The sequence below is a fragment of the Epinephelus lanceolatus genome, chromosome 6 (genome assembly GCF_041903045.1).
Source record: "Epinephelus lanceolatus isolate andai-2023 chromosome 6, ASM4190304v1, whole genome shotgun sequence".
Classification (NCBI taxonomy): Eukaryota; Metazoa; Chordata; class Actinopteri; order Perciformes; family Serranidae; genus Epinephelus; species Epinephelus lanceolatus.
Window position 1 is genome coordinate 15711829 of NC_135739.1, and position 25884 is coordinate 15737712.

General features: G+C 39.2%; 1 protein-coding gene across 1 annotated transcript; it reads right to left on the reverse strand.

Moving 5' to 3' along the window:
- Nucleotides 1–3: 3 nt before the first annotated feature.
- erich3 (glutamate-rich 3) lies at nt 4–21603 on the reverse strand. The gene is made up of 15 exons (XM_078168691.1): nt 21494–21603; nt 18779–18903; nt 17123–17216; nt 15638–15763; nt 15454–15525; nt 15146–15274; nt 10489–10647; nt 9958–10167; nt 9200–9380; nt 8512–8698; nt 8082–8314; nt 7837–7983; nt 7167–7541; nt 5457–5591; nt 4–5352 (listed from the first exon to the last, which is right to left on the reverse strand). The coding sequence occupies exons 2-15, from the start codon at nt 18796–18798 to the stop codon at nt 1757–1759; spliced, it is 5664 nt and encodes a 1887-aa protein (XP_078024817.1). The 5' UTR covers nt 18799–18903; nt 21494–21603; the 3' UTR covers nt 4–1756.
- Nucleotides 21604–25884: the final 4281 nt, after the last annotated feature.

Here is a 25884-nt window from a genome sequence, read left to right on the forward strand (position 1 = left end):
CTGTTTTTATTTCTTTATTTTTTCGAGTGGCCAAATCACACAAGCGTTCAGTCACTGACAGATATCAATTGAAAAGATGAAGCCTCACAAACCCACACTAGCCATACAAACTAGGGTAAAAGGCAGTACAGATAAATATTAAGTATTTTTCTTTACTAAGAGGTAGTGTTAGCAGCAATAATGACACAACTCAGTGCCTAGATTTGACATTTCACAATGTTACCACTGTTTTGTTTGACTAATAAGTAGCCTAATGATGAGCGAATAAATCATGTTAGCTTAGGTTAACATTCTTGTTGTTCCGCTGCATTTTTGTCTAGATGTCAGCTAAACAAATAATTATGTTAAAGGATAATTTTGATTTTTTTTAACCTGGACCCTGTTTTCTCATGTTTCTGTGTCTAAATGACTAATGAGAACAGTTTTAAAATTGGTCCAGTGTTAAGCCAGACCACTGCAGCCAGAAGCGGTGAAACGTTGCAATGTAATCATGTTTGCACGGGGCATGTTTGCCCCATCAATTTACATCCACTAATATTGCTTGTTTTTTCCACAGGCAGGCTCAGATTGTTTCTGACAACATCATGGAAAGGATCCCTACAGAGATAGACCTTCTCGTAAAAGAGTATGGTCCTTTTTCTTTAACCAGAAACGGCTTTGAAATCCTCTTACCATCCAACCAGACTCCATTTAAATAAACAGTATTTTTATCAGTGTAAAACACAGTTCATTCAAAGTCCACAGAAACAAAATAAAAATCACAAAACCCTTCATTCCTTTTTCCATTGTCACAGCAATAACCAACTCTGGTTTGGTTGATGTAAACCCTTAATTCACTCACTTAGGTGTGAAAATATACTGGCTATATACACGCTAAAATTACCATTCATTTAAACAGAGTCTGGTGGCTTTGGCAATTGTGATTTTATGGCTGTTTTTGGTTAAACAGAAAGGATATTATTCTCAAACAAAAAAGGTCTGTCTCTGTAGGGATCCTTTTCATACTGTTGTTAGACACTTAGAATAATAATCTGAGCCTGTCAGTGACAAAAACAAACACTGCACGACTGCTATTATTGTTCCCATTTGTCATTTAGACACAAAAGCATAGTAAAAAGGGTCCAAGTTGAAGAAAATACTCAAGTTACCCTTTACAGGTCTAAAACTCTCATTAACACAGACAGTGCAATTACAGATCTCTGATCAAAGCTGAAGTACTGTAACATCAGTGGAAATGTAAAGTGTACTTGGGACAAACTAAGCTGCGGGAGTCCAACAACTATGAATTATTTAATCATTTGTGAGCGTGAGTGGAAGAGTATCTGTTTACAGGTAATGGGTGATAGCGGCTGCACTTGATACCTCACACAAACTACGCCTCTTTGTTACCAACAATAGGAAGAGATGGTCTTTTGTAAACATTTTGTGCAGCAGTCAAAACTCATCATACAGCTTCTTCTTTTCGGTGACTGAAGGATGAAGACTATTAAAGAAGCCGTTGTAATGTAAACACAGACACCACAAGACACTTGGGGGCCTCTGTCAAAACTAAAATCATCTTGTTTTCACTTTTGGGAAACTGATCAATAAACCAAATTGCATTTCATGATCCCTACAAATGTTTCTGTTTCATAGTGTTGCCATCTGATTGTCTAATTGCTCTGTTTTATAAATATACACTTTTATACCTTCTTGTAAACTACAAAAAGCAAGTAAAGCATCACCGTACCTTGGTGCCACTCTGAAGTGTGCAGCTCTAATGTCCACTCTCTGTCTTTGCAGCAGTCAGCAAAGGATACGAACTTCGACCGAACAGTGTTTCATCCACTGTGAAAGTGCTCAGCCGGTCCTTACTGAGAGTGTGTTTGATGTCTTGGATCAGCTGCACATCTCTTCTCTCTCCGTTGATGCTCCCGTCTGATGGTTTGAGTTGGCTGTCTTTATGGTGGTGCTCCTCCTGGCTTCCATCGTCTGACTTGGACGTTGTAAAATCAGTTATTTCTGTAACTTCTCGACTCTGTTCCCATGTTTCTTCGGTATCTTTTGGTTCATCGGCTTTCAGTTTGGAGAGCCCTTCTGGACTTGTCGAACGCTCGTGATAATTTTCTGTTTTGGATGAAGGTAGAAGATCTTTCACCTCTTCAATTGGTGTTTGTTTTTCATTAAAGTCAGGATCATTATCAGTAGTTTTCACCTCTGTTTGATTGTCAGTGACTCTCTCAGATCTGCCACTGGCTGCTGAATGATGACTTCCTGCAATGCTTTCCACTTCAGTTTTGGAAATATCAGCATTATCCTGCACCTTGTCTTCTTCCTGAGATCCTCCGCTTCCTTTGTGCTCCTCTAACTTCAAGTCTTGCCCATTCACAGATTCCTTATCATTTTCTTGTTTTGGTATCAAGTCTTTCACCTCAGTCTCCTCCTCCACTTGCGGTGTGTCTTTCTCAAATGGTTCACCATTTTCAGAGTGATTTTTCTCTGGGTTTGTCTCCACAGCTTCCTCTTTGCTTTTGTCCTCTGACTCGTTTAAATCTTCTACCGTGTGCTCGTGTTCTGCATCTTCAGACACCTTCTCCATCTTGAGTGGACTTGCTGATCTCGGCAGTTCTGTCGATTGTGTCCCTTCTTCATTAGAGTTGGATACTTGAGTGTCTGAAGTCATTTCCTTCAATTCTTCTAAAGGTTCGACAAACGTCTCAAAATACTTTGAGGTTTGATGCATGGTCACCCAGTTTTTGACCAAATCTGTGTTGTCTTCTAAAGCTAAGGCCTCTGGAGCTTCTTTACCTACTGCAGCGCTATCTTCTTTGTTATCATTATTTTGTGCGAGTTCTGACGACTGTGCTTGAGGCTTCAGCAGGACACTCGCTCCTTCCTCTGAGGCCTTGCTTGCCTCCTCCGTGTCTGCTCCATTTTCTCCGTCGGCAGGGGAGGGTTCTGTGGCAGCGGCATTTTCATGTGGGTTTTTGTCAGCCTTAGAGTCAGATAGTGCAGTGGACTCGTCTAACTTGTGAGCAGTATCATCCAAATCCACAGCAGTGGGTGCTGACTCGTCTAACTTGTGAGCAGTGTCATCCAAATCCACAGCAGTGGGTGCTGACTCGTCTAACTTGTGAGCGGTATCGTCCAAATCCACAGCAGTGGGTGCTGAAGACTGTGCCTGATCGCCTGAAGAAGCAACTATCACCTCGCTGACATTACTCTCAACGTTATTGCTCTTGTTAATCAAATCTGAATCTCTGTTTTCATGACCAAGGTCAGATATGTTTCCATTTTCATCTTGTTTTGTTTCATCATCCGTTCTGTCATCTGATTTAGATTCCTCTTTTATTTCCGTACCAGACGTCTCTGGCTCTGGGTCGTTTTTAGTGGATTCATCTTGCTTTTCCACATTTCCATTCCTTTCCTCAGCCTCCCTTTGTATGACATCAGTGTCAGGAGCCTCTTCGGCCTTGTCGTCTTCATGTTTATCAGTACTGTCTTCAGACTCAATGGCTACTTCTTTAACCTCTGTGCTTTCATTTTCAGTAGGTTCCTCTGTTTTTGTCTCGTTTTTGATATTCTCCGCTGTTTTCATGTCATCTTTGCCTTCTGCTTGAGCCACTCCTTCATCCTCATGAGTTTTGTTTTCTGCTTCAGTAGAAATCTCTCCATTCTCAGCATCAACTTCTACCTTTTTGATATCGTCACTTCCTCCTTCAGTTTCTTTAACATCTTCATCCTCCATCAGGTTGTTTGGCGTCTCTTCAGTCATATTAGTCGCATGTTCTACATTTGCTGCTTCACTGTGAGCAGCATCTTCTGACTCAACAATATTTTCATCAGACACTTTCACACTGTCTTTATCCAAGTCTGCAGCTGCACTCTTCTCAGATTCCTCTGTAATCTCAGCTACTTCTTCTCCCTCTGCAGTCTTATCAGTTTCAACTTTTTTCTCCCCAGATTCTTCATCATCTTTATTCGTCACAGGTTGCTCGTCATTGTCCTTATTTTGATCTTTTTCTTCCTCTTCTGCTTCATCATCCTTCTCCTCATCAGCAGCTGTGTTTGTCTTTTCACCCCCCTCATTAGTTTTATCAGTAGCAGCTTCCTTTTCTTCAGACTCTTCCTCTTCATTTTCATTCTTGATGCATTCGAGATCCTCGTCTCTCCGTGTCTTTTCTGATTCGTCTTCCTTTTCTTCATTTGCAACTTCATCATTGTGGGTTTTCTCAGCTTGTTTTTCATTTGTCTTTCCTTCAGTGTTTGACTCACTTTTTGTCCCCTCTGAAATGTTTTCCTCTTTTTCTAACTTTTCTTCTACCCTACTCTCATTATTCTCTTCTTCTTCTGTCTCGTCTTTATCATCCTTTTCACTTTCCTCTTTATTTTCCGCTTCTGCTAGCTCATCGGGATTTGCTTGCTCCTCTTCTTTACCTTCCACTTCAGATTTCTCCTCTACTTTATCATCTATTTCCACAGATGATTTTTCTATCTGCTCTTCTCCCATGTCACCCCTTTCTTGCTGACTGTCATTACTTGCCTCTTCTTCTGCTTCCTTTTGTTTCACATCATCTTTACTGCTCTCATTTTTTGCATTGTCCTCACTTGTATCTGCTATTTTTTCCACTGTGGTGTCTCCGCTCCCCGCCAACGAGCTGCTTGAATTCTCCACTGTGACTTCTGTTTCTGATGCTGCATCTCTGTCCCCGCTGTCTCCCTGCTGCCTCTTCTCTGCGTCGCTTACAGGTGCCTCTTCACAGTTGAGGGCCTCTCGCTCCTCTGAGGGCTCTGCTTTCATCTCCATTGTCTCGCTCGCTGTCATCGCCTCCGCCTCTGCATTATCTGGCGCTGCTGTCTCATCAGTCTTTTTATTCGGCTCTGATACCAATGACTCATCCTCCTCAACGCTTTCTGCCCCTTGCCCCGTCTCATTGGGTTGCGTGTCAGCCTCCGCCACAGTTTTCACCTCGTTTTCTTTGTCGTTCTCCACAGCCTCAACATCAGCAGATTTAGCTGCTGCATCTTCTTGAGGTTCTGACGTCTTGTTGTCCTCAGCCATTTTCTCTTCAGATACAGGAGCTGCATCTGTATCTTCTACGTCCTCTGATTTATCGTTCTCTGCTGTGTTTTTGTCTTCTTCTGATGCAGTCTTTTCATTTTCCTCTTCTACTTTGACCTTCTCATCTTGAGTGCTCTCACTGTTCTCGTGGGGCTCTTGTACAGTTGCGTCCTCCTGTTCTTTTGGTTCAGACGTCTCTTCATGGTCCTGAACCACTTCAGCTTCACCAGCAACGCCTTCCTCACATTTCGTCTCCTCTGTGATTGTCTGTTGTTGTTCTATAAATGTCACAGATTTCACTGCAACTGCATCTGCAAATACCATGGAAAGATTGTTTAGTAAAGTGTGTATTTTACTGCAAGAGTTGTCTTGTGCAGTTTGCTGATTCATTTGAATGAAAATGAAAATCTGGTACCCTTGCTGTCCTGTTCAGGGCCTTTATCTGTGGAGTCCTCCTCCTCCTCAGTGCTGGTGTCACTCAGTTCGGGCTCAGAGCTGCACTGGGACTCCTTTAGTATGGCTTCTGCCAGCTTCTCCTGCACAGATTTGGCTTGGGAAAGAAAAGGGGACACGGCACACACAGTGATATAACTTCATATTTAACATATTCGACTTTTGTGAGCCACTCATGGTGCTGAATGATATCCGAATGTTAAAAGGCAATGAATAAACCAAACAAATGCAATGAAGGAACTGAGCCAACAAAGAACCAAACAGCCACAAACAAAATAATGTTTTAATATTTCCAGGTGCAAACATAACATGCAAAATTATATAAACATGCATAGAAAGAAAAAAACACACAAAGCAAGTGAACAATAACCACAATAGACACACAATATGCAATTTCCTAATAGACCTATTTTAAGGTTATTTTAAGTAATGTCAGGATGTGAATTTGAAACTCTAGATAACAAAAGATAAAAGAAAGAAAATCCCTCAGCTTTGGGAATAAAGTGTTTTGTGCAAACAGTTGCCAGGAGCACAGTTTGGCTGAGAAAATACATCTATAATTCTGGATTTATTAACAGTACATTACCTAAACATGCAAGCTAAACATATACAGACATTAAGAAAAAGACGAATGCTGCAGGTAATGCAAAAGTAGTTTTGTTTTGTTTTGTTACACTATATATTTATGCAGCTGGATATGTTGTCCCTTTTGAAAGTGTGTGTACAGTATGAAAATACATCTATTTTTCATTTCATCAGTGGCCACTTCCTCCTGCTTTTATGATAGCATTTTAACCCCCTATAGGCTTTTCCCTTTGTTTTCCAATCTATTTTTAAAAAATGATTATTTAATTAACATAATTTTTGCTTTAACCAGAACTACTTTGTGCAACTTTAAAACTAAGCAAACGCAACTCTAAAAAGTCTTTCTTTAAACCTAAAAACAATCAGGAGTGACAGCAATATGATAAAATATTGTTATACTGTAAGTAAGAATTTCTTTTTACATCCCAACATCTCAAAATTAATTTTAAATAAAACCAAATTGACAAAATGACATTAGAAAGTCTATCAGACAGGAAATCATCACACACTAGGGTTGTAATGGTATACCTGTTTCAAGGTACTGTGGTATGAAAATTGACTGTTGATGAAGAATATCATTTTTTTTATTTTCAAAAGGTAAACCTGACATGTACTTCCATTAAAAAACTAGTTTTGAGTTTCAATTATAGTCATTGAATGTAATAAAACAGTTTCATTCTTTTAAGGGTGATTCTGGCTGATAATAATTCTATAATACAGTAACACCCTGGAACCACAATATTTTCTCTGAGACAGTGCCGTGAAAAGCTCATACCATTGCAACCCTCTCCTACACAAACAAAAAACACAAAACAAGGAATAAAATAAAATAACACACATAGCATTTTTCCACTATCAAATTTTAAAACAACATCATAATGTTACTTTAAATATCACAACTTGACAATATAGTACTGTGGTAGTTATTTAATTGCTGTTAGGGCTGCATTACTGTATTTTCACACCACATAAAGGGGACTGCAGCCCTGGTTGTAATAATAGTGGAAAAACCTCCATACAGGATGGACTGATCCATTGTGTCACTCAGGTGAAAGCTCCACAGTTGTACCTGTTTCTTTATACTCACCCCTCTCCTGTTCCTGCTCTTGAACACTCTCATCTACCCTTTTCTCCAACTCGTTGTCTCCTGAGGTGTCATCACTCTGTTTATTCTCATTCCCTGAGGGGACGCTGGTGTCAGAGATGTCTATCTCTGTGCTGTCCCCTGCACTGTCCTGTAGCTCTGAGTCTTTAGCTACAGCAGGCTCGGCCTCAGTGGCAGCAGCTTCTTCTACATTTGGTTCTTCTTTTTTTTCATCTGCTGGAACAGCGGTTTCCTCTTGATCAACCTCTTTAGGTTGCTCTGCTTTCTCGTCCTCTCTGGAGTCTTTGGTGGCTTCAGCATCGCTCTCCTCCCGATCACTACCTGAGGAGCTGAAGCTTGAACGAGACTTCACGTCGTCTGTGCAAAAGAGATAGAGCATTTTAAATTCCTTAACAGAAATTATCACTCTCCAAACTTCCAGTTTACATTGTAAATACATAGAGGTAGCAGTTTCTCTCAAAGTTTATGGTTTATAGATGACAAATTGTAACTTGTGTATAAAAGGCTTCAGAAATTAGCGTTTTAATTCTCTCGAAAGAATATGGAATTATTCTGTGATTTGCTGTATTAAACGCAGTTGTCAAGTGTGAAATGTCACTTCACTCTCAAGTTATTTTTCATCTCATATACTCAGACAAGAGATTTTACCCACCATCCTTCTCATCGTCTTCAGTCTCAGAGGTGTCTCTCTCTTTAACCTGCCTTTCAGTCTCACCAACTGGAGATGAGGATTTCTTTTCTTTTGCCTCTGCATCGTCAGCAGGGCCCTCGTCATCTGCTTCAAAGTCTTCCTCATAGTCTGAGGAGGAAGGCATTTAGAAAATGAATCAAGATACACTGTATAGCAAAGTCTCTGTACTTATTTTTTATGAGTGCAGTCATGTTTTGCCATTATACCATCTCTGACTTTGTCCTCCTCAGCTGCTGTTTCTTCTTTGACCTGAGTCTCCATGTCCTGTGGTTGGCTGGTTTCACACTCAGAGTGGGATACAGCATCCTCTCTGGTTCTCTCTGTCTCCATCTCAGGAGCATTCCTCGGGCTGGGAGCTGACTCCTCTCTTGCACTGTCCTCTTTGACCCTCTTTGGTGGAGGAGTGGGCTTTTTGTCTAATCCCATTGCTATGATGCACCTGACAAAATGAGCATGATATATGACACATGACAAAAATTACGAGAAAAATATATGACAAAAAATATTCTGGAGCAACAAAAGGCTTTTTTTTCACATATTCAGTAGCGCTCCACAAGGCTTGTAAACAGACTCTGAAGTGTAAAATCAGTGGAGTTCCCCTTTAAAGACACAATATACCTTTAAAAAAGACCTTACTTGTAGCAGGGAGAGGCTCCTTCTACTCCACAGAAGCCAAAATGTCCGTGCCTGCCACCAAGTCTGGAGCCCTTCCTGTGTTTGAACTCGCAGCAGGAGCTCAGCCGCTCCACCTGCAGCCCGTTCAGGAAGAAGGTCAAGCTGAAGGGGAAACCTCTGTGTCGCCTTGAAATGAACTGGAAAGTCTCTGAGGGGACAATTGAGGAGGTAGATGAGAAGAAGGAACATTTTCATGGTCAGTATCATCAAATCTGTGACTGTGGTGTTACAGAACAACCCTAAAGGCCCAGACACACCAAACCAACATCTAAGCCGACAAGGGCCTACAGTGCGGAACACAGGACAAAGACTAGGGTGACAGACACTCATCGACAGCCCAACATTGATCGATAACTGACCGTTAGCTTGGTGTGTTAGGGTCTTAACCCATCTTACCCCTCAGGCATTTTAACATATCCCTAAGTGGGTAATTTTAACAATAATGGTACTAAATTAAAGATACAGAAATTACTAAATTTAAAGTTATTCTATCAATTAGGTGATCCCTTGATAGAGTTTGTTTGTTTGCTCAAAGGCTGTTGACTCACTTAAATTATCTAAACAACCTCCCTCAGGAAATGTGCTCTCATTGTGTACACAAACACACATGCAGTATCTAACAAGCACAATCACGGATCCTCACACTGACCTCCCTCGCAGAGCTTGCCCTTGTAAACACACAGGTTCTCTCCTCCGCAGTGTTGCTGAAACACTTTGACCTCATCCCTCATGTCAGTCAGGTCATGGGAAAGATGCACTGTTTTCCCAATGTACATCATGGTCACACACACTCTGCTCTGGTGCACAGAGCTCCTCAGCATCGGTGGGTCCTAGGTGGGGAAAAAAGGGGAGGTTAAAAGGGCAGGTTGGGTTAGTTTGATATCGATTTAATCCAGTTTAGGATATTGTTTTGATTTCTTAATCCCAAATTTGATGTGAGTGATCTACACACGTAGGAGTTATGGGTCTGGATAAAATTTACTCCATCTCTATAATAATAAATAAAATGGAAATTATTCTTAACATATTACTGACTTACATTTTCTTTTTCATGTTGTCTCATCTTTGATATTTTGACCTGATTAATTTCAGTATGACCAGTTAAAACGGACTCAGTCGATAACTGCATAAATAAATTTGGGTCAGTAGAAGATTAATAATGTTGTGAGTTCTGAAATAAATATATTATATATAATAATTTGCATTTTAGCATTTTAAGTTTAGACATACATATTTACGAAACACACCAAGATTTATAATATAACCTCCTCCTGTTGGGTCTTGCCAAAATCAATGCATGTCATGGAAACTGTAATTGCTGTACCTAATTAATCCAAAGAGGCTGCAGCTTGTGACTTTGTTGTGGAAAGTTTTGTTGTCAGGGAAAACATAAAGAGTGATAAAAACCTCACTGACGTCAGCTCCGCTGGAGGCGGTGGTAGGACGCAGTCTGCGGCCTCTGAGCGTGCCGCTGGGAGTGACCTTTACTCCCCTCTCTTTCCTCTTTGTGGCCGGAGGCACTGGGGTGACAAAGTTGTTGATGACTGGGAGGCAGTAGGGAGAGATGCCTTGGGACACCTCCGTTGTGGTCAAACGCCTCCGGGGCTCCTTGTCCATCTGGGAGAGAACAAAATCGGGTTGTGACACTGACGTATTGTGATGTTGATGGCTCTGCTTTAAGTATTAACACAAAAAAGTTTTCTGAGCTTATCATCTGTACAATATGACACAATACAGTTTAGCATTTTTGCACTTATTGAGCAACTGCAAAGTTTTCACATGATTTCACCAAAGGCAGATAACACTGATCTCATTTTAGATCTAACCCCAAAAAATATGATTTTGTCTGTACAGAAAAAAACATCCTGCACACTCTCTATACAAGCAGGCACATGAATGGATAAATGAATAAATGAGTCCCATGTGTCATGGTCTCACAGTGCAGTTGAATGGCTGGTCGTTCTCATTGGAGGACTCGAGGAGTCTGTAAGGGGAGCTGCGTCTGAGTGAAGCTGCGGTGCTGTTACTGTGGATCGGCTTCAGGCGCACCGGCCTCTGCATCTTCCCTGGAGCCGTGTTGGGTCGAGACGATCCTGGCTGCACCACCCGAAACACAAACACACAGTCAGCATTCTGTTAATTACAAATACTGAATATACAGTACAGGCCAAAAGTTTGGACACACCTTCTCATTCAATGCGTTTTCTTTATTTTCATGACTATTTACATTGTAGATTCTCACTGAAGGCATCAAAACTATGAATGAACACATGTGGAGTTATGTACTTAACAAAAAAAGGTGAAATAACTGAAAACATGTTTTATATTCTAGTTTCTTCAAAATAGCCACCCTTTGCTCTGATTACTGCTTTGCACACTCTTGGCATTCTCTCCATGAGCTTCAAGAGGTAGTCACCTGAAATGGTTTCCACTTCACAGGTGTGCCTTATCAGGGTTAATTAGTGGAATTTCTTGCTTTATCAATGGGGTTGGGACCATCAGTTGTGTTGTGCACAAGTCAGGTTAATACACAGCCGACAGCCCTATTGGACAACTGTTAAAATTCATATTATGGCAAGAACCAATCAGCTAACTAAAGAAAAACGAGTGGCCATCATTACTTTAAGAAATGAAGGTCAGTCAGTCCGGAAAATTGCAAAAACTTTAAATGTGTCCCCAAGTGGAGTTGCAAAAACCATCAAGCGCTACAACGAAACTGGCACACATGAGGACCGACCCAGGAAAGGAAGACCAAGAGTCACCTCTGCTTCTGAGGATAAGTTCATCCGAGTCACCAGCCTCAGAAATCACAAGTTAACAGCAGCTCAGATCAGAGACCAGATGAATGCCACACAGAGTTCTAGCAGCAGACCCATCTCTAGAACAACTGTTAAGAGGAGACTGCGCCAATCAGGCCTTCATGGTCAAATAGCTGCTAGGAAACCACTGCTAAGGAGAAGCAACAAGCAGAAGAGATTTGTTTGGGCCAAGAAACACAAGGAATGGACATTAGACCAGTGGAAATCTGTGCTTTGGTCTGATGAGTCCAAATTTGAGATCTTTGGTTCCAACCGCCGTGTCTTTGTGAGACGCAGAAAAGGTGAACAGATGGATTCCACATGCCTGGTTCCCACTGTGAAGCATGGAGGAGGAGGTGTGATGGTGTGGGGGTGTTTTGCTGGTGACACTGTTGGGGATTTATTCAAAATTGAAGGCACACTGAACTAGCATGGCTACCACAGCATCCTGCAGCGACATGCCATCCCATCCGGTTTGTGTTTAGTTGGACCATCATTTATTTTTCAACAGGACAATGACCCCAAACACACCTCCAGGCTGTGTAAGGGCTATTTGACCAAGAAGGAGAATGATGGAGTGCTGCGGCAGATGACCTGGCCTCCACAGTCACCGGACCTGAACCCAATCCAGATGGTTTGGGGTGAGCTGGACCGCAGAGTGAAGGCAAAGGGGCCAACAAGTGCTAAACACCTCTGGGAACTCCTTCAAGACTGTTGGAAAACCATTTCAGGTGACTACCTCTTGAAGCTCATGGAGAGAATGCCAAGAGTGTGCAAAGCAGTAATCAGAGCAAAGGGTGGCTATTTTGAAGAAACTAGAATATAAAACATGTTTTCAGTTATTTCACCTTTTTTTGTTAAGTACATAACTCCACATGTGTTCATTCATAGTTTTGATGCCTTCAGTGAGAATCTACAATGTAAATAGTCATGAAAATAAAGAAAACGCATTGAATGAGAAGGTGTGTCCAAACTTTTGGCCTGTACTGTATATTGCTATGGAAACCAACAAAGTACAGTGTAAAATTAGTCTACCGTGGTGAACACAAGGCTGTGACTTAAAGCATTCTTGAGAGTAGTAAGTGTGTCTGATTTGTAGTGTTTCAGAGTGGCTAAACTTTAATCTCAAAAGAATCTAATCACATATAAGGCTGACATAATTTATAACATAATATTTGTACTTTTCATAATATATATTAAGACTGAAGGTTTATTCTTGACCTCTATAAAAGCAGTGGACAAAACAATATCTCTGCAAGGTCTATCTAACAAAACATACATTGGTGTTTTATCATTTTAGGTTACTCTTGTTAAATGCAGCTTATTTGCTCAATGATATTTTCTTTGCTTTATTTCACAAACCTTTGTCACACAGAATGTAACAATACAGTGCATGTTGGAGGCATTTTATTATTCTACATTTTGATATTTATCACTGATTTTTTCATATTTCTACATAATGTGTTTGTGGTCAGCTGATGTTTTTTGCACACCATCTATGCATGCTATAGAAATGTTACATGCTAATATAATCTACTCTATTAATGCATACATTTATTTATATCCCTTAGATTTATAAATCGTAATCTCCTATATTTAATTCATGATAATAAAATAATAGATGTGTGCAACTGCACATTAGTAAAGTGCCTTGATATTCCCGCCCCCGCATATCACTGTGGATGTATTTCAAACAGGCCTCTACCTGCTGCAGTGTGAGATGTTTGCAGACTTGAGACGGGCGAGATTTCCCAGGGTAAACACAGAGATCAAGGCCGGGATTACTAGCTCTATTTACTCTGGCATCAAGGTCTGTGACTTTTTATGTTTCAAAGAAAACACACTTTGAATCCCACGACTTCACTTAAAACACTCTTGTTTGCACACACAGCAAACAATGACTGTGGCGGCTCTTCAAACCTAAGTGTCAGTGTAAACATTTGATTTGACTTTTTTTGGCTTTGATTTGATTTCACTTTATTATCAGAATGTTTTCTGAAATTTATCTTGCATCCCAGGACGTACACTGTTTCACATGAATACAGAAAATACAAAACGCTACATTTCAGCAAACAACAAAACCATATTACAAAAAGGTTTATTACAAAATTTAATTGCTCCCTTTTACATTCAGTGTTCAACCCAGGTACACCGAACCTAAACTGTGACTCAGTAGATTAACAGACTGAGGAACCACAGAGTCCTTTAACCTGTTCAATCTTGCCTGTGCGACTCTAAATCTTGATGGCAAAAACTGATATTCTTCAAACAACATGCCAACTATCAGCATTCACAGATAATGACTTTCATTACAGACCGACATCCATCACCCAAAACAACGTCTTGGACTCAACTGTGACTGAATTTGGCTGATTAGAACAGATCGTTATTATTTTTGTCTACTGAAGAGAATCTTCATAGCTGGAGGGATGATGCATCATCACAACGTTAAAAATTACACTTACTGGCTAAATGTAGGTACTGCAATTGAAGCTCAATATTGCTTAGACAACAAGACTAACACATGTCCGTATGGCAGATGAATCTGTCTTGTAGTCAGCTGGAGTTAAGCTTAGCTTAGCATAAAGACTGAAAGCGGGGAAATAGTTGGCTTGTTAAGCCTTTGTAGCTTCCAGGCAAACCAGTGGAAACTGAGGAAGACATTGCCCCGGACCAAAACATAGGCCGAATCACTGTAACGTCACAGATAGACAACTGGAAAGTGTAGAGATTTGAAAAATTGACAAACTTGTTTATTTCTATTTTCATTTTTGGCTGTAACTGTAATGTTACTGTCGGTCAGACTAATGATAACTGCTAGCTTTGGGTAAACTCAAGCTGTAATTGTCTTTAGTTTGTGGCCCAACATGTAAATCAGGTCACAACCTAACATTAGTTTAAGTGTTGTTATAAATGCGACATGAAACCACCAAACATGCATTTTAGATAAATGAGATGAAAAATTGTGGAAAAAGAAAACATGTTGCTGCCATATGTTGAGTCCAGGGCTGTTCTCTGAGCATGTTTGCTTTTGGCAGATGGAAATCTGAAAATCCAAAAGCCTTCTTCACTCTTTCTTGTTACCCAGTACCCTCATGCACAACAGGACTGTATCATTCTCTCTTGGTATCTCAGCTGTTCCTCGCCCCCATTTGCTCAATGCCATTAAATTGTGTGCTCATGATGCAGGGGTTCTCTTAATCAAACATTGTGATTCGGTCTATAGTCCGACACATTACCCCTCTAAAGCCACAACTTTTTTTTTTTGTCTTTACAGTTCAGTTTTTGTCTGCATTAAACTAACTAAGCTTAATAATGATGTTCAGAGGCGCTGGAAGGTTGATCTTGTGATCTAGTTAGGACAGAGCCAGGCTTGCTGTCCAAGTTAGAGGACTGATGCATTATTCTGTGTTTTTCAGGCAATAAAAAAATCAAACTAATGAGGGCACGACAATCAAAATTACACCTCATATTTGTATTATGTAAAACACAGGACTGATTGACCTATCCATCTTAAACTGATTGGCCTTATAAACGTCTTTAACTAAAGGTCAAGGTTTTAAACTCAGACATAATATCTCAGAGACCATGTTGTGGCATTTAAAAAACCTTCTTTGCATGATGGAGATGCTATAATTAAAGGTCAAATTCCAAAGGCACTTGATTAAGAACTTGGATCAGTGGTTTATCTCTGTCCTGATTGGCCAGTGGGGGGGCCTGCATCAATCACACATGACAACATATTACAGCAATATCCACTCAAAGTACTTGTGCGCCAAGAAGGATGTTTGACTCACAGACTCGGAGGATTCAGAGTGCTCCCCTTCTGGCCCAGAGTGCTGTTTTCGGATGCCCCTTGCACCAGTGGGTGGGCGTGGAGACAGGATGCGGATGATGTCTTCTTCATACCTTTTAGAACGATCCACCTTCCAAATAAGACCATTCTTCAATATCATAACTATTTTTTGCGTAGCTATATATCTAAATTTTAAATTCAAAATAATTTGGCGGCTGATGTCATCAAGTGTCTTTTGTTTCATTTGATTCAAGAGTCATTAGTTTGCAAAATGAAGCCGAAAGCAGTGTTTAAATGTAAATGATGTACCTTGATCTTATGCACTCTTTCCCTCCTTGCAAACTCCTCCAGTTTCCTTTTGATCTCTATTTGATGGACACGCTGTATGGGAGGGGCACAGAGAGAATTAGCATTATTTGTTATTCAAGGAGAAACACAGATTAGCTGACAGTGTTTTGACTGTTTTGTCTCTGGTACGCTGTGTTCCTCCCACCTCCATCTCCAGCACCTTGTGGAAAATGGCCTGGGCCAGGCATTCTCGAACGTGTCTCTGGTGGGCTCTCTGGATCAGCTTGTGTCTGTACTCCTTGTCTGGAACAATGCGCCCACTTCTGGTGATCTGAGAACAACAATAGCCTCAGCCCGTGTTCAAGCTATATTCACAATGTTTTTAAATTGAGGGCACAAACGGCTAATAGTTTGTGCAGAAATACAAGGACTCTAAAAAAAACACACCAACACAATTTTATAACAATTAACAGTTTGTTATTTCACAAGGGAAATTTCTGTATTTGTGTTTTTTTTCATTGGTTTGAAGTACATGGGGCTTGACTGGAAAAAGGCGATGTCATGCCATCAGTCAGGATTTAGTAACATTTCGATAAGAAACTAATGACAGTTAATGGTTGTTTGGTTATTCACCATCTTTAAATATCTTTAATGATTTTAAAGGTGTACTATGCAGGAATTTCCTAAAAACAATATTTAGACTCATACAATAGTAATCCCTCTTATTTATCACCTATGACCCACTAGAAGTGTGTGGCAGTGTTTTTATCTGCAGAGACACCAGCTTTTGCCTGTATCTACTTTTTTTACTCTTTAGTTTGCTGTGTTTGGGAAGATGCTAGTTACAGTGCTCAAGTGAGGTCGGGACTTTATAAAAACACAACAACCAGGTGCCAGACTATAGACAGCACACACATCTAAGAGGAAGCTACAAAATTTGCAAACACAGCACAAAAAAATGCAAATATAGCAAACAAGAGCAAATCTGGAATTGGCTTCAATTTTCACGTTTGCTGGCAATACTGTTTACAAACAGTAACTTTCAATTCATGCACATTATACCTTTAAATCTGCCAGATTAAGTCAATTTCCTTGCAGCTTTTACTTTCACACAAAGATTTATGCAACTGTACTCAGGGAGAAGCTTTCATGCTAGTGATGGCAACTACCTAATAGGCTAGTCAATATTCAATAAAAGATTATTACTAGATTGCAATATCAGCAGCTCAACAACATTTATATTCATTTTAAGTACTTCAGGCTGTAAAAAGAGTGATATATATGACTGTGTCATCATTATCATGATCATCATTAGAGCCTTGGCCAGGATACTCATCCATATCTGCCAAGCACCAACTAGTTTTCGCATCCATTTAACTATACAGTTGTATCTTCTGTTTCTTCACACAGCTGGGATATACTTGCGTGAGTACAAATACTAAAACCCTTACATATATTTCAAGTAAATTCAATATTTTTACTTAAAAAAAAACAAAACATGACATTTTTATGTGTTTAGCATTCAAAGAGTCGGAATCAGCCTTCAAAAACCACCCTCTGTAATTTCTGTGTAACTGATGAATATTAATACTTTTTAATATCATTCAATTACCAACAACAGTACCTAGGAAATCAATGGTAGCTACAGCCCTTATAATAATAATCATCATCATCATCATCATCAGCCTACCAGTCCTGCTCTCTGCAGGTGTCTCCTGATCCGAGTGTTGCTGAAGTATCCAGCCAGATGTTTGTCGGTCAGACTGTTGTAGGCTGAAATAAGTCTACAGAAATGAGACCAACAAAATCACAAATGAGACACTCAATTAATCCCAACTAAAGAAACTTAATTAAGAAAAGGCTTCACTTAGTAAAGGAAACCAGAATCTCAATCAAATGCTTTAGTAGGGCACAACACCATGTTTGTTTGTTGTTTCTTGTTCTCATTAATGAGACATCAAGTCGACCGCAGGCCCGGCCGGGCTGAAAGTGTTTTTCCAACACAGATTTGATTTCCTCCAGCATTTGTGCACGACACAACAGGATCTTACAAACTATAGGGTCTGTTACTGGTGTCTGATTACATACAGGAATTACAGGGGATGGCCCACTTAACCCTGACTGTCTGCCTCCTCTTTGTGCACCTGGCCTGTTTGTCTCCAGTGCTCTTCAGCTCTGGCTCCAGATTTCTCACTGAACCACAACATGCTGATGAATGATCACTCAGTATTTTATACACGACTTTCTTTTTCTATTTAAGAAGTTGATTCCAGGGTTTCAAAAGTAACTAAACACAACTAAGCCAGGAAGTTTAAAATGACAAAAAAGGCGTATGGTGGAAGAAGTATTCAAATAATCTAAGTTAAACAGTGAAAGTCAAACACTTGACTTAAAAAATACAAAGTATTACAGACAAAATGTACTTAAAGTGTAAGTAATAGTAGTCATTATGAAGCAGAATGACCCCTGGAGGTATCTTAATACTGGGTCACGTGTACTTTAGTGTTACAGTCCCAGGTGGAGCTGATTTTAACTATTTCACCTTCTGATTAAGAGTTAAATCTAACAATGCATCATATTTTATAAACTGTAAATGTAAAATCTTTATCTGTAAAGTCATTATGGCTGTCAGATAAATGTTGTAGTATTTCCGTCTGAATTGTAATGGAAGTATGAAGTACCATTTAATCAAAATGATTTAAAACAGGAACCTAAAATGTCTTACTGAAATAACTGAGTAAATGTACTTCAACAAAGAGAGTGTGTTCTTCACTCTCCATTTTATTTTCCTTTAAGGTTGTGTTCAATGTAGCTAATTTGATGTTCATAGTGAAGCACTTTGTAGTACAAATCTGCTGTTTAAAAAGTTTTCTAAGGATTGCTTAAAGTTTTATTAGTTTTAGTTTGACCCATTAGTAGTCTGTAGAAACTAATAGTAAAAGAAAAGTCAAATAAAATTAGTAAATTGTGCCTCAGTGGTGTCTTATTGCTTGACATTCTACTCTCACACTGTTACAATACAATATAATAGTGTGGTTTTGTGACGCACTTTGTTTTCTCTAACTGCCATGTTTAAAGTTTTAACGGGCCTAACGGTTAACTAGCTTAACATTAGCATTAGCACAGTTTAGAGTCATTAAACAAAAGTATTAACCGTTTTTGGTAGTTAACCGTGGTACTAGACATTTTACTCCCACACAACATATGTGTATTAGATATTAATTACATTTTTTAAGTAGTTATAAAAAGAAAGGGAAGGTTACGTAAAATTTAGAAAGTACACCAATATTCGGACCCACATCTCAGCGCCTCCACTGTCAAATATAAAACATTAAATTGCACCTACCCCGGGTTGAGGTGACTCATGGTTTCCAGCTCGCACTTTCTTTAAAAATCCTCTGAATATATGAGGTAAGAAGGGCCGTGGTGTTCACTGGAAGAAGCCTGGGTTGATGTGAAGTCAAATTAAACCTGCAGAATTGTGATAAAGTGAGTCAGTACATTTTCAGTTGAGCCGGACTGAGGCTGCACTTCTTCTCCCAGAGCGGAACTGATGACACTCAGCGGTTGCCATGGGAGATCACGTGACGATGCTGCCAATGAGACTGGTTTCCACTTACAGAGTCCCACTAACATCTAAACCTGGATAACACACACTCACACACACTCTGAGGTGCATGTTTAATGACTGATTCATTACTCAGTTCATTTTATTTTATTTCTGATCATCTAAAAAACTGCCTCCTAAGGTTTTAGACTTAATTTAGATTTACTGGTGACTCATTAAAATGCTATAAAGCTTTAATCAGTGGTGGAAGAAGTAGGCGACTCAGATCCTTTACTTAAGTGTAAAAATACTTAATTACAAGTAAAAGTCCTGCATTCAAAAGCCAACTTTACATAAGATCAGCGAAATGTTTAGAAACCTTTATTTAAGATTTAATTTTCAAGACAGACCCGAGTACATAAATAACCACATAAAACAACCAATTTAAAAAGTACAATATCGTACAATATAAATGTATGTATATACATATATAAAACAAAATATAATATTATACATATATACACATATAACTTAATAATGCATCAGTTAAAACAAGTTAAAAACACTAACAGTTAAAATCAGTCAAGTTTTTGACTAGATTTCTTAAATGACCCATAGGACACAGAGTATCAAGCTTCAAACTACACTGCAATTTGTTCCAGGTGTGTGGTGCAAAGAATCTAAAAGCAATCTTTCCTTAATCAGTGTTAGTTCTAGGAACCTGCAGCACTAACCAGTCCTGCAAATGTGAGTTATGTGTTACAACTCTCCAGCCAATAAGTGACGTCAAATATGAGAGCAATTTCTGAAGAAGTCCCTTATGAATAAATAAAACAAATGGTGGTCACTTCTAATAGAAAGAGAAGACCATCCCACATTTTGAGAAAGAAAACAATGATGAGTGCTACAGGTGTCTCCGGTTATAAATCTAGATGCAGTTAAGTAGTTCAGTGGTTACCAGCCAAGGGGTCAGGCCCCTTACAAATGGTCACATGAAAGATCAGAGGTGTCATGTAAGATTAATAGGAGAGGAGAGAGAAAAAAAGTTATACCAAAAAGAAGTACTCATATTTTGGTCTTTAGTCTTTGCTTGTTTTATGAAATGTTGGATAATTTTACCTTCATGGTGCTTGAAGAGTAATTTCAGTTTAGAGCAAAAATCGGTCGTTGCTTGAACTACTCATAGGCAGGTGAAATGTGACAAGATGCCCAGACCATACAGTTTTTCTATGAGGTATACCAGCCAAAAAAAAAAGGTGGCAACCACTGGTTACCTATGTTATAATGTTACCATGTTTTTTTTTAAATATAAATCTTAATTTGTAAAGTAACTACAGCTCCAGATAAATGTAGTGGAATAAAAAGAACAACGTTTCCCTCTGAAATGTAGTGGAGTATAAGTATAAGTAGAAGAAAATGGAAATACACGGGCAAAGTTCAATAAAGCCTACCTTAAAAATTAACCATACCTGGGTAATCATCCTTATTTTCAACCAGTGGCTTCAATTTAATCCAGCAGTGCTCCAAATATCCCCTCAGCTCTCATGCCCTCATGACTTTTAACTAGTCTAATCTAATAGGAAAATAATATTCCACTGTAACCTCATAATCATATTTCAATATGAAACACTATAATTATGTTATATACTGAAAGCAACAACAGTCAATAGCAAAATAAAAGCAGGCAAAATAATGATTACTATAATATCCCTACAGATATGTAATGGCAAGTCATTTGCACAATAGTGCTGATTAATGTAATCGCTATTATGTGTATGTGTTTTGTGTACATTGATATACTATATATGCATTTAAAAAAATAATAGTTTGCTTTCACTCACTCCTGTTGCCTCTGATCTTATAGATCAACCATCCAGCACAATGAGAACATCACTGATTCAGTGACAGTTTTCACCTCAGCAAATAGATTCACACAGTTTACCAGGATGTGCAGGTCCTCTGTGGCCCTCTTGTGGAAGTATGGAAAATTAATTTTGCTGGGACACGGCATCATTTTCACATTTTCTGAGTGTATGGACAATACACAAGCCACATCTTACGTAATACTAATAGTAATTAGAGCTACATTAACTCACACAATAGATAGTAATGAATGGTATATCTTATCAAATGTTAATTTTCCATATTTAAGATATATTTATGTGTGGTGGCTTTGCTTTCTGCAGTCTTTCATCCAATGATTCATGGCCTCAATATTGTGTCGAAGTATCACACAACATGTCAGACCTAGTCTTCAGATTTTGTGGCAAAAACCGCTAATTTTTATGGTCAATTAAAGTGGTTGTAGTACCACGGTTGACCAGTGGGGGGAGCCATGTTTCTGTATCAATATGCAACAAAGCCTGGGAGTCTTACTACCTGAGGATCACATCATAAATACACTGAGGAAGGAAGGGAGAAGATTGTTCTGTGCTTTTGTTGTTGGATAACATCCTGTTCAAATATGCAACAGGAGACACAGATACAGATTTATATGTATAATGTGGTACTTACAGGTGAATCAGATTTCCCCTTCAGCTGGTAGGAGTCCAGGGTTTTTCTCAGGACCACTGGACCACGATGCTGGAGGTTGAACTCAGGGTCTCTACTGAATAGGTTGTCCTGACAATAAGGAAATGTCTCTGTTCAAAAGGGTCACTGTGCAAACAGTCATTATTTTGACCAAGATATTTTGGATATAATCAATATTTCATTTCCAATTATGCAGGCATTGGACCACAGTAACACAAATAATACAACCAACACTTAGCTTCATGACAAATCCAACAAACGTGAAGCATATAATGTGTCAGCAAATTAATTGTAGGAAAAGATGATTGGTCATTTATAAATGGTATTTATGTGGTGCTAAATGGCTGTGTGCATCATACAAGAATACTTACTTGTTTACATTTACGTGCATATGCATCTATGTACAGGGTCATGTAGGTGCTGAAATGCTGAAACATTATAGGAATCTATCCTTTATGGAGTCTTGACAATTGGCATCTGATAAAGTAAGACACAAGATTGAGATACGTGTCATGAAAAGACGACAGAATTAGACACACCAAACCATGTGTGTCAAAATAAAGTGACTCACAGAACACATGAATGGTTGATATGTTTATGTGGCAGTGCCTTGAAGAAAAAAGCCTTGTAAATTAGTTAAACTTTTAACACTGACTTTTGGCATAAACTGCCATACACTGCCCATGTTCAGGAGAAGCAACTATGCAGCTGTTTTACTGAGGTCAGGATGTGCGGGCAGTTCAATCATTCCACAATCAGAAACCATGGATTACCAGAACCATCCGCAAACATGGGCAATTTTAAAGCAGCCGCCAACAATGTAAGAAGACGCATAAAAAAGAGTAAATTACAGTGCATGAGTTAAATGAGGAGATGGGATCACATTTAATTGGACTTTTAATTTGTATTATTCCATGTGACTAAGAGATTATTGATTGGTTGTGATTCATCAGATTATACAGTGTGTAAACTAAAGAGTGGAGCATTTAAACAGTAATACAGTTGACTGCTGATAATAATAATAAGAGAGAAGAAAATGTGGTAACGCTACCCTGCTTCAAAGTTATAATCATGTTCTATAATGCATTTTTTCCTCAAGCATATACTGAAAATACAAATACAAACAAATAAAACACAGATAAAGTACGAGAAGTTAACATAATTTATCATAATCAATATTATAGTCTTTTCCCAGGTACTTTGATCTCTTGTGACTGACTGAGCTTTGCAAGGTGGACCCAGATTAAAGGTGCCTCCTCAGTGTGGTTGTTGCACCTTGACACTCACCAGCACCTCTGCATCGCTCTGTTTCCCTCTTGTTTCACACCAGGATGCCAACACACACCTGTGGCTGTTTGACACAACCAGGCAGAAGTAAAGAACAGACGAGGGTGAGCTGGGAAGATATTGAGGACAGATGATGCAAGACAGGAAAAAGTAGAATTTAAAACTTGTATTTACTTGTTAAAACAAGTGCAGCTGCACTTAAAAACAAAAACAGGGCTGCAATAATAACCAGTGTCACAACATAATGAATTTTGTATGTTTCTGTCTTGTCTTGTGTTTGACGCATCTTATATTGGAAAAAGGTCTAGAACTTACCCTTTCCAAATTTTCAAGACATTTTCTGTAGACTATTCTTCATTCAACTTTGCTTTTATATTTATGTTTGTTGCGTGTTTAATGTCGAAATGAAATAAGAAGTTGATTCAGGAAACAACGGGAAATTAACTGATTCGTTACTTTTAAATACTTGGGGGAACATACCAGATAGTTTCAAGTCAAAAAGCTCAAGCCTAAGTGAAGTCACAAGTAACTGGCTGTAAAGTTCAAGTCTAAAGTCATCAAATTTGTGACTCGAACCTGACTCGAGTCGAAGTCTTTTGTTTGATATGCATTTTTAATTTCTCCTAGCTATTTGGCATCAGTAGGACCCGATAAATATAAAAAACTAAACATTGTCAATGATAACCGAGTCCCAATGTCCTCAAACAAGACAATAATAAAATCCCAACATCCTCAAATGAGACAATAATTAAGTCCCAATGTCCTCAAATGAGTACTTTCTAATTAACAGTGTCATAGCTTGTTACTGTTGCTTAAATTGGTCAAATTTGTCGCCATATCAAACTACAAACAATATTAATCATAAATAAACATGTTTCAACCATAAAATGTAATCAGGTTTTGGACCTTGTCCAGTTTTGTGTCAAGATTGGCTGCAGACTGACTTGGCAGTGATGGCTGCCATCTTGTTTTTACATGGATTAGTGTATTGTGGTCTTACTGTGACTAGATGGCACATTAAAGTGTTCACGAATGAGGACAACAGGTCTAAGTTAAGTAGACCTGTAGAATGAAATATAAGGTCAAGTAAACCAGAAATGTGATATCCTCATACGAGGACACAAGGTCTCAGGAGGTTAATTATGAGCTAAATCTATCTGAGTCAGTATTATTATTTGTAAAAAGTAGAATGAGCAAAGTATAAAGTAAACACAATGTGAATAAATTAATGCAGTTTACTTACACAAGGAGTGAACAAATATATCAAGGAGCAAAAAAATGGAAACGTATTTATAATCCTACTACTACTGTTATTAGTGGTGTTCTGTGAATATATATATCTAAAAAAAAGGTGACAGCAGGCTGATGTCAGAGTGTGTGTTGCCAAATCAAGATACACATGAGATACTGTGTGAAGGATACATTTGTGCTGTTAAATGTAATAAGATCCAAAAAAAAATGTGGGTTTTAGATCATATTAAAGTAGAGACTGAAGCTAAAATAGCTGTTGAATGTCTGAATATTTCATTAAATCTGAGCTGCACAGGCTTCAAAGAGCTTCACCTTTACATGTACAGATGTGCGCTGCAGCAGGCCTCTCCCACACTAAGCACATGGACATGAGCAGGGATGAACAACCAGGTAGACAAGCAATAAAATACCTGGCTGTCAAGCAGGTGGAATTGAGATGGATATGCCTCCAATGCCTGCAATAAACACAGTAATCAAGGCAGACATTTCACCAGCACTAACTGCCTAATACACAGCTTAAGTCTTAAAATAACAATTAGCGTAGAAATAGAAGAGGTGATTATAAATTCCATTCAGGAAAGGGTCTTGGCTGAAAGCTGGGAGGTGGCAGGGAGATGTCGGGGAGTCATGCGGCTCTGAGATAGGGGGGCAGCAGTTTTTGCAATCAGCGTTAAATAGAGCAGTTTTGTGCCTGTGTGATTGTCAAGTGGGCCATTACTGGTTGATAAGAGCACTTTTTCCTTATGTCGCTCTGATTGTGCTGAGCATGCTGCTCCCTCTCGCATGCTGTCCCAATGCAATCAGGCCCCTCTTTCACTGCACTGCCATTTTCACTGCTGTGATTTCCACCCAATCCCCCACCGGCCCCCAGCCAACGCAATTCCCACCCTCCTCCACCACCACCCCCATCCCTCCTCCTCCAGCACCCCGACCTTCCCCTTCAGATTCGATGAGTACCCATTTACAGCAAGGAGAAAAGGTCATGCCAAACTCGTTGTGTCAATTGTAAACCACCCCAATTCGGACTGATTTCAATGAAATAAATGAGTAGGTGCAGCCCCAAAGAAAGCAAAGGTCCATGTGAGAGTAGCAAATTAGGAGATTTTCTCAGAGGCTCACCGGGGCCAAACGCTCACCGCTTCTCTCCCACATTCCTTGTTCTTTCTCTAGTTCGGTAACCTGTGTATCTTTTTAAATTAAACTTTTGCAAAGCGACAAAGGGGATCACTTTGGATGTGCAAACATGCTGAACAGTTCTGAGTTCACATCATGTAAAGATGAAAATTTGCTGATGCAATAAAAAAGAAAATAAACAATTTTCACTAACCACCCTTACTACATTTCTTGTAGCAGATATAGCATGATGTCTTTTAGAGGCTTTGTGGGTTCGTGAGAGTGATTCTGTTCATCAAAGACACAGTATCGTCTGTCATGTTCTTTGTTAAAGCACTTATGTACTTACAGTTGCATGAAAAAGTCTGGGCACCCCTGGTCAAAATTCTCTTTACAGTAAATAGCCAAGCAAGCAAAAGATGATCTGAATTCCAAAAAGGCAAAACGTTTAAGAGGACTAATTTATTCAATATTCAAAGCAAGATTCCTTTTTTTATTTCAATCTGTCACAGTTTCAAAATAACATGAGAGGAAAAGGTCCTGAAGCAAAAGCTGGTCACCCTGCATGGTCAGTAGTTAGTAGTGCCCCCTTTGGCAACAGCTTCTAAACACTTTCTGTAGCCAGCTAAGAGTCTTTCAGTTCTTGTTTGAAGGATTTTTGCCCATTCGTCTTTGCAAAACACTTCTAGCTCTGTGAGATTCTTGGGCCATCTTGCATGCAC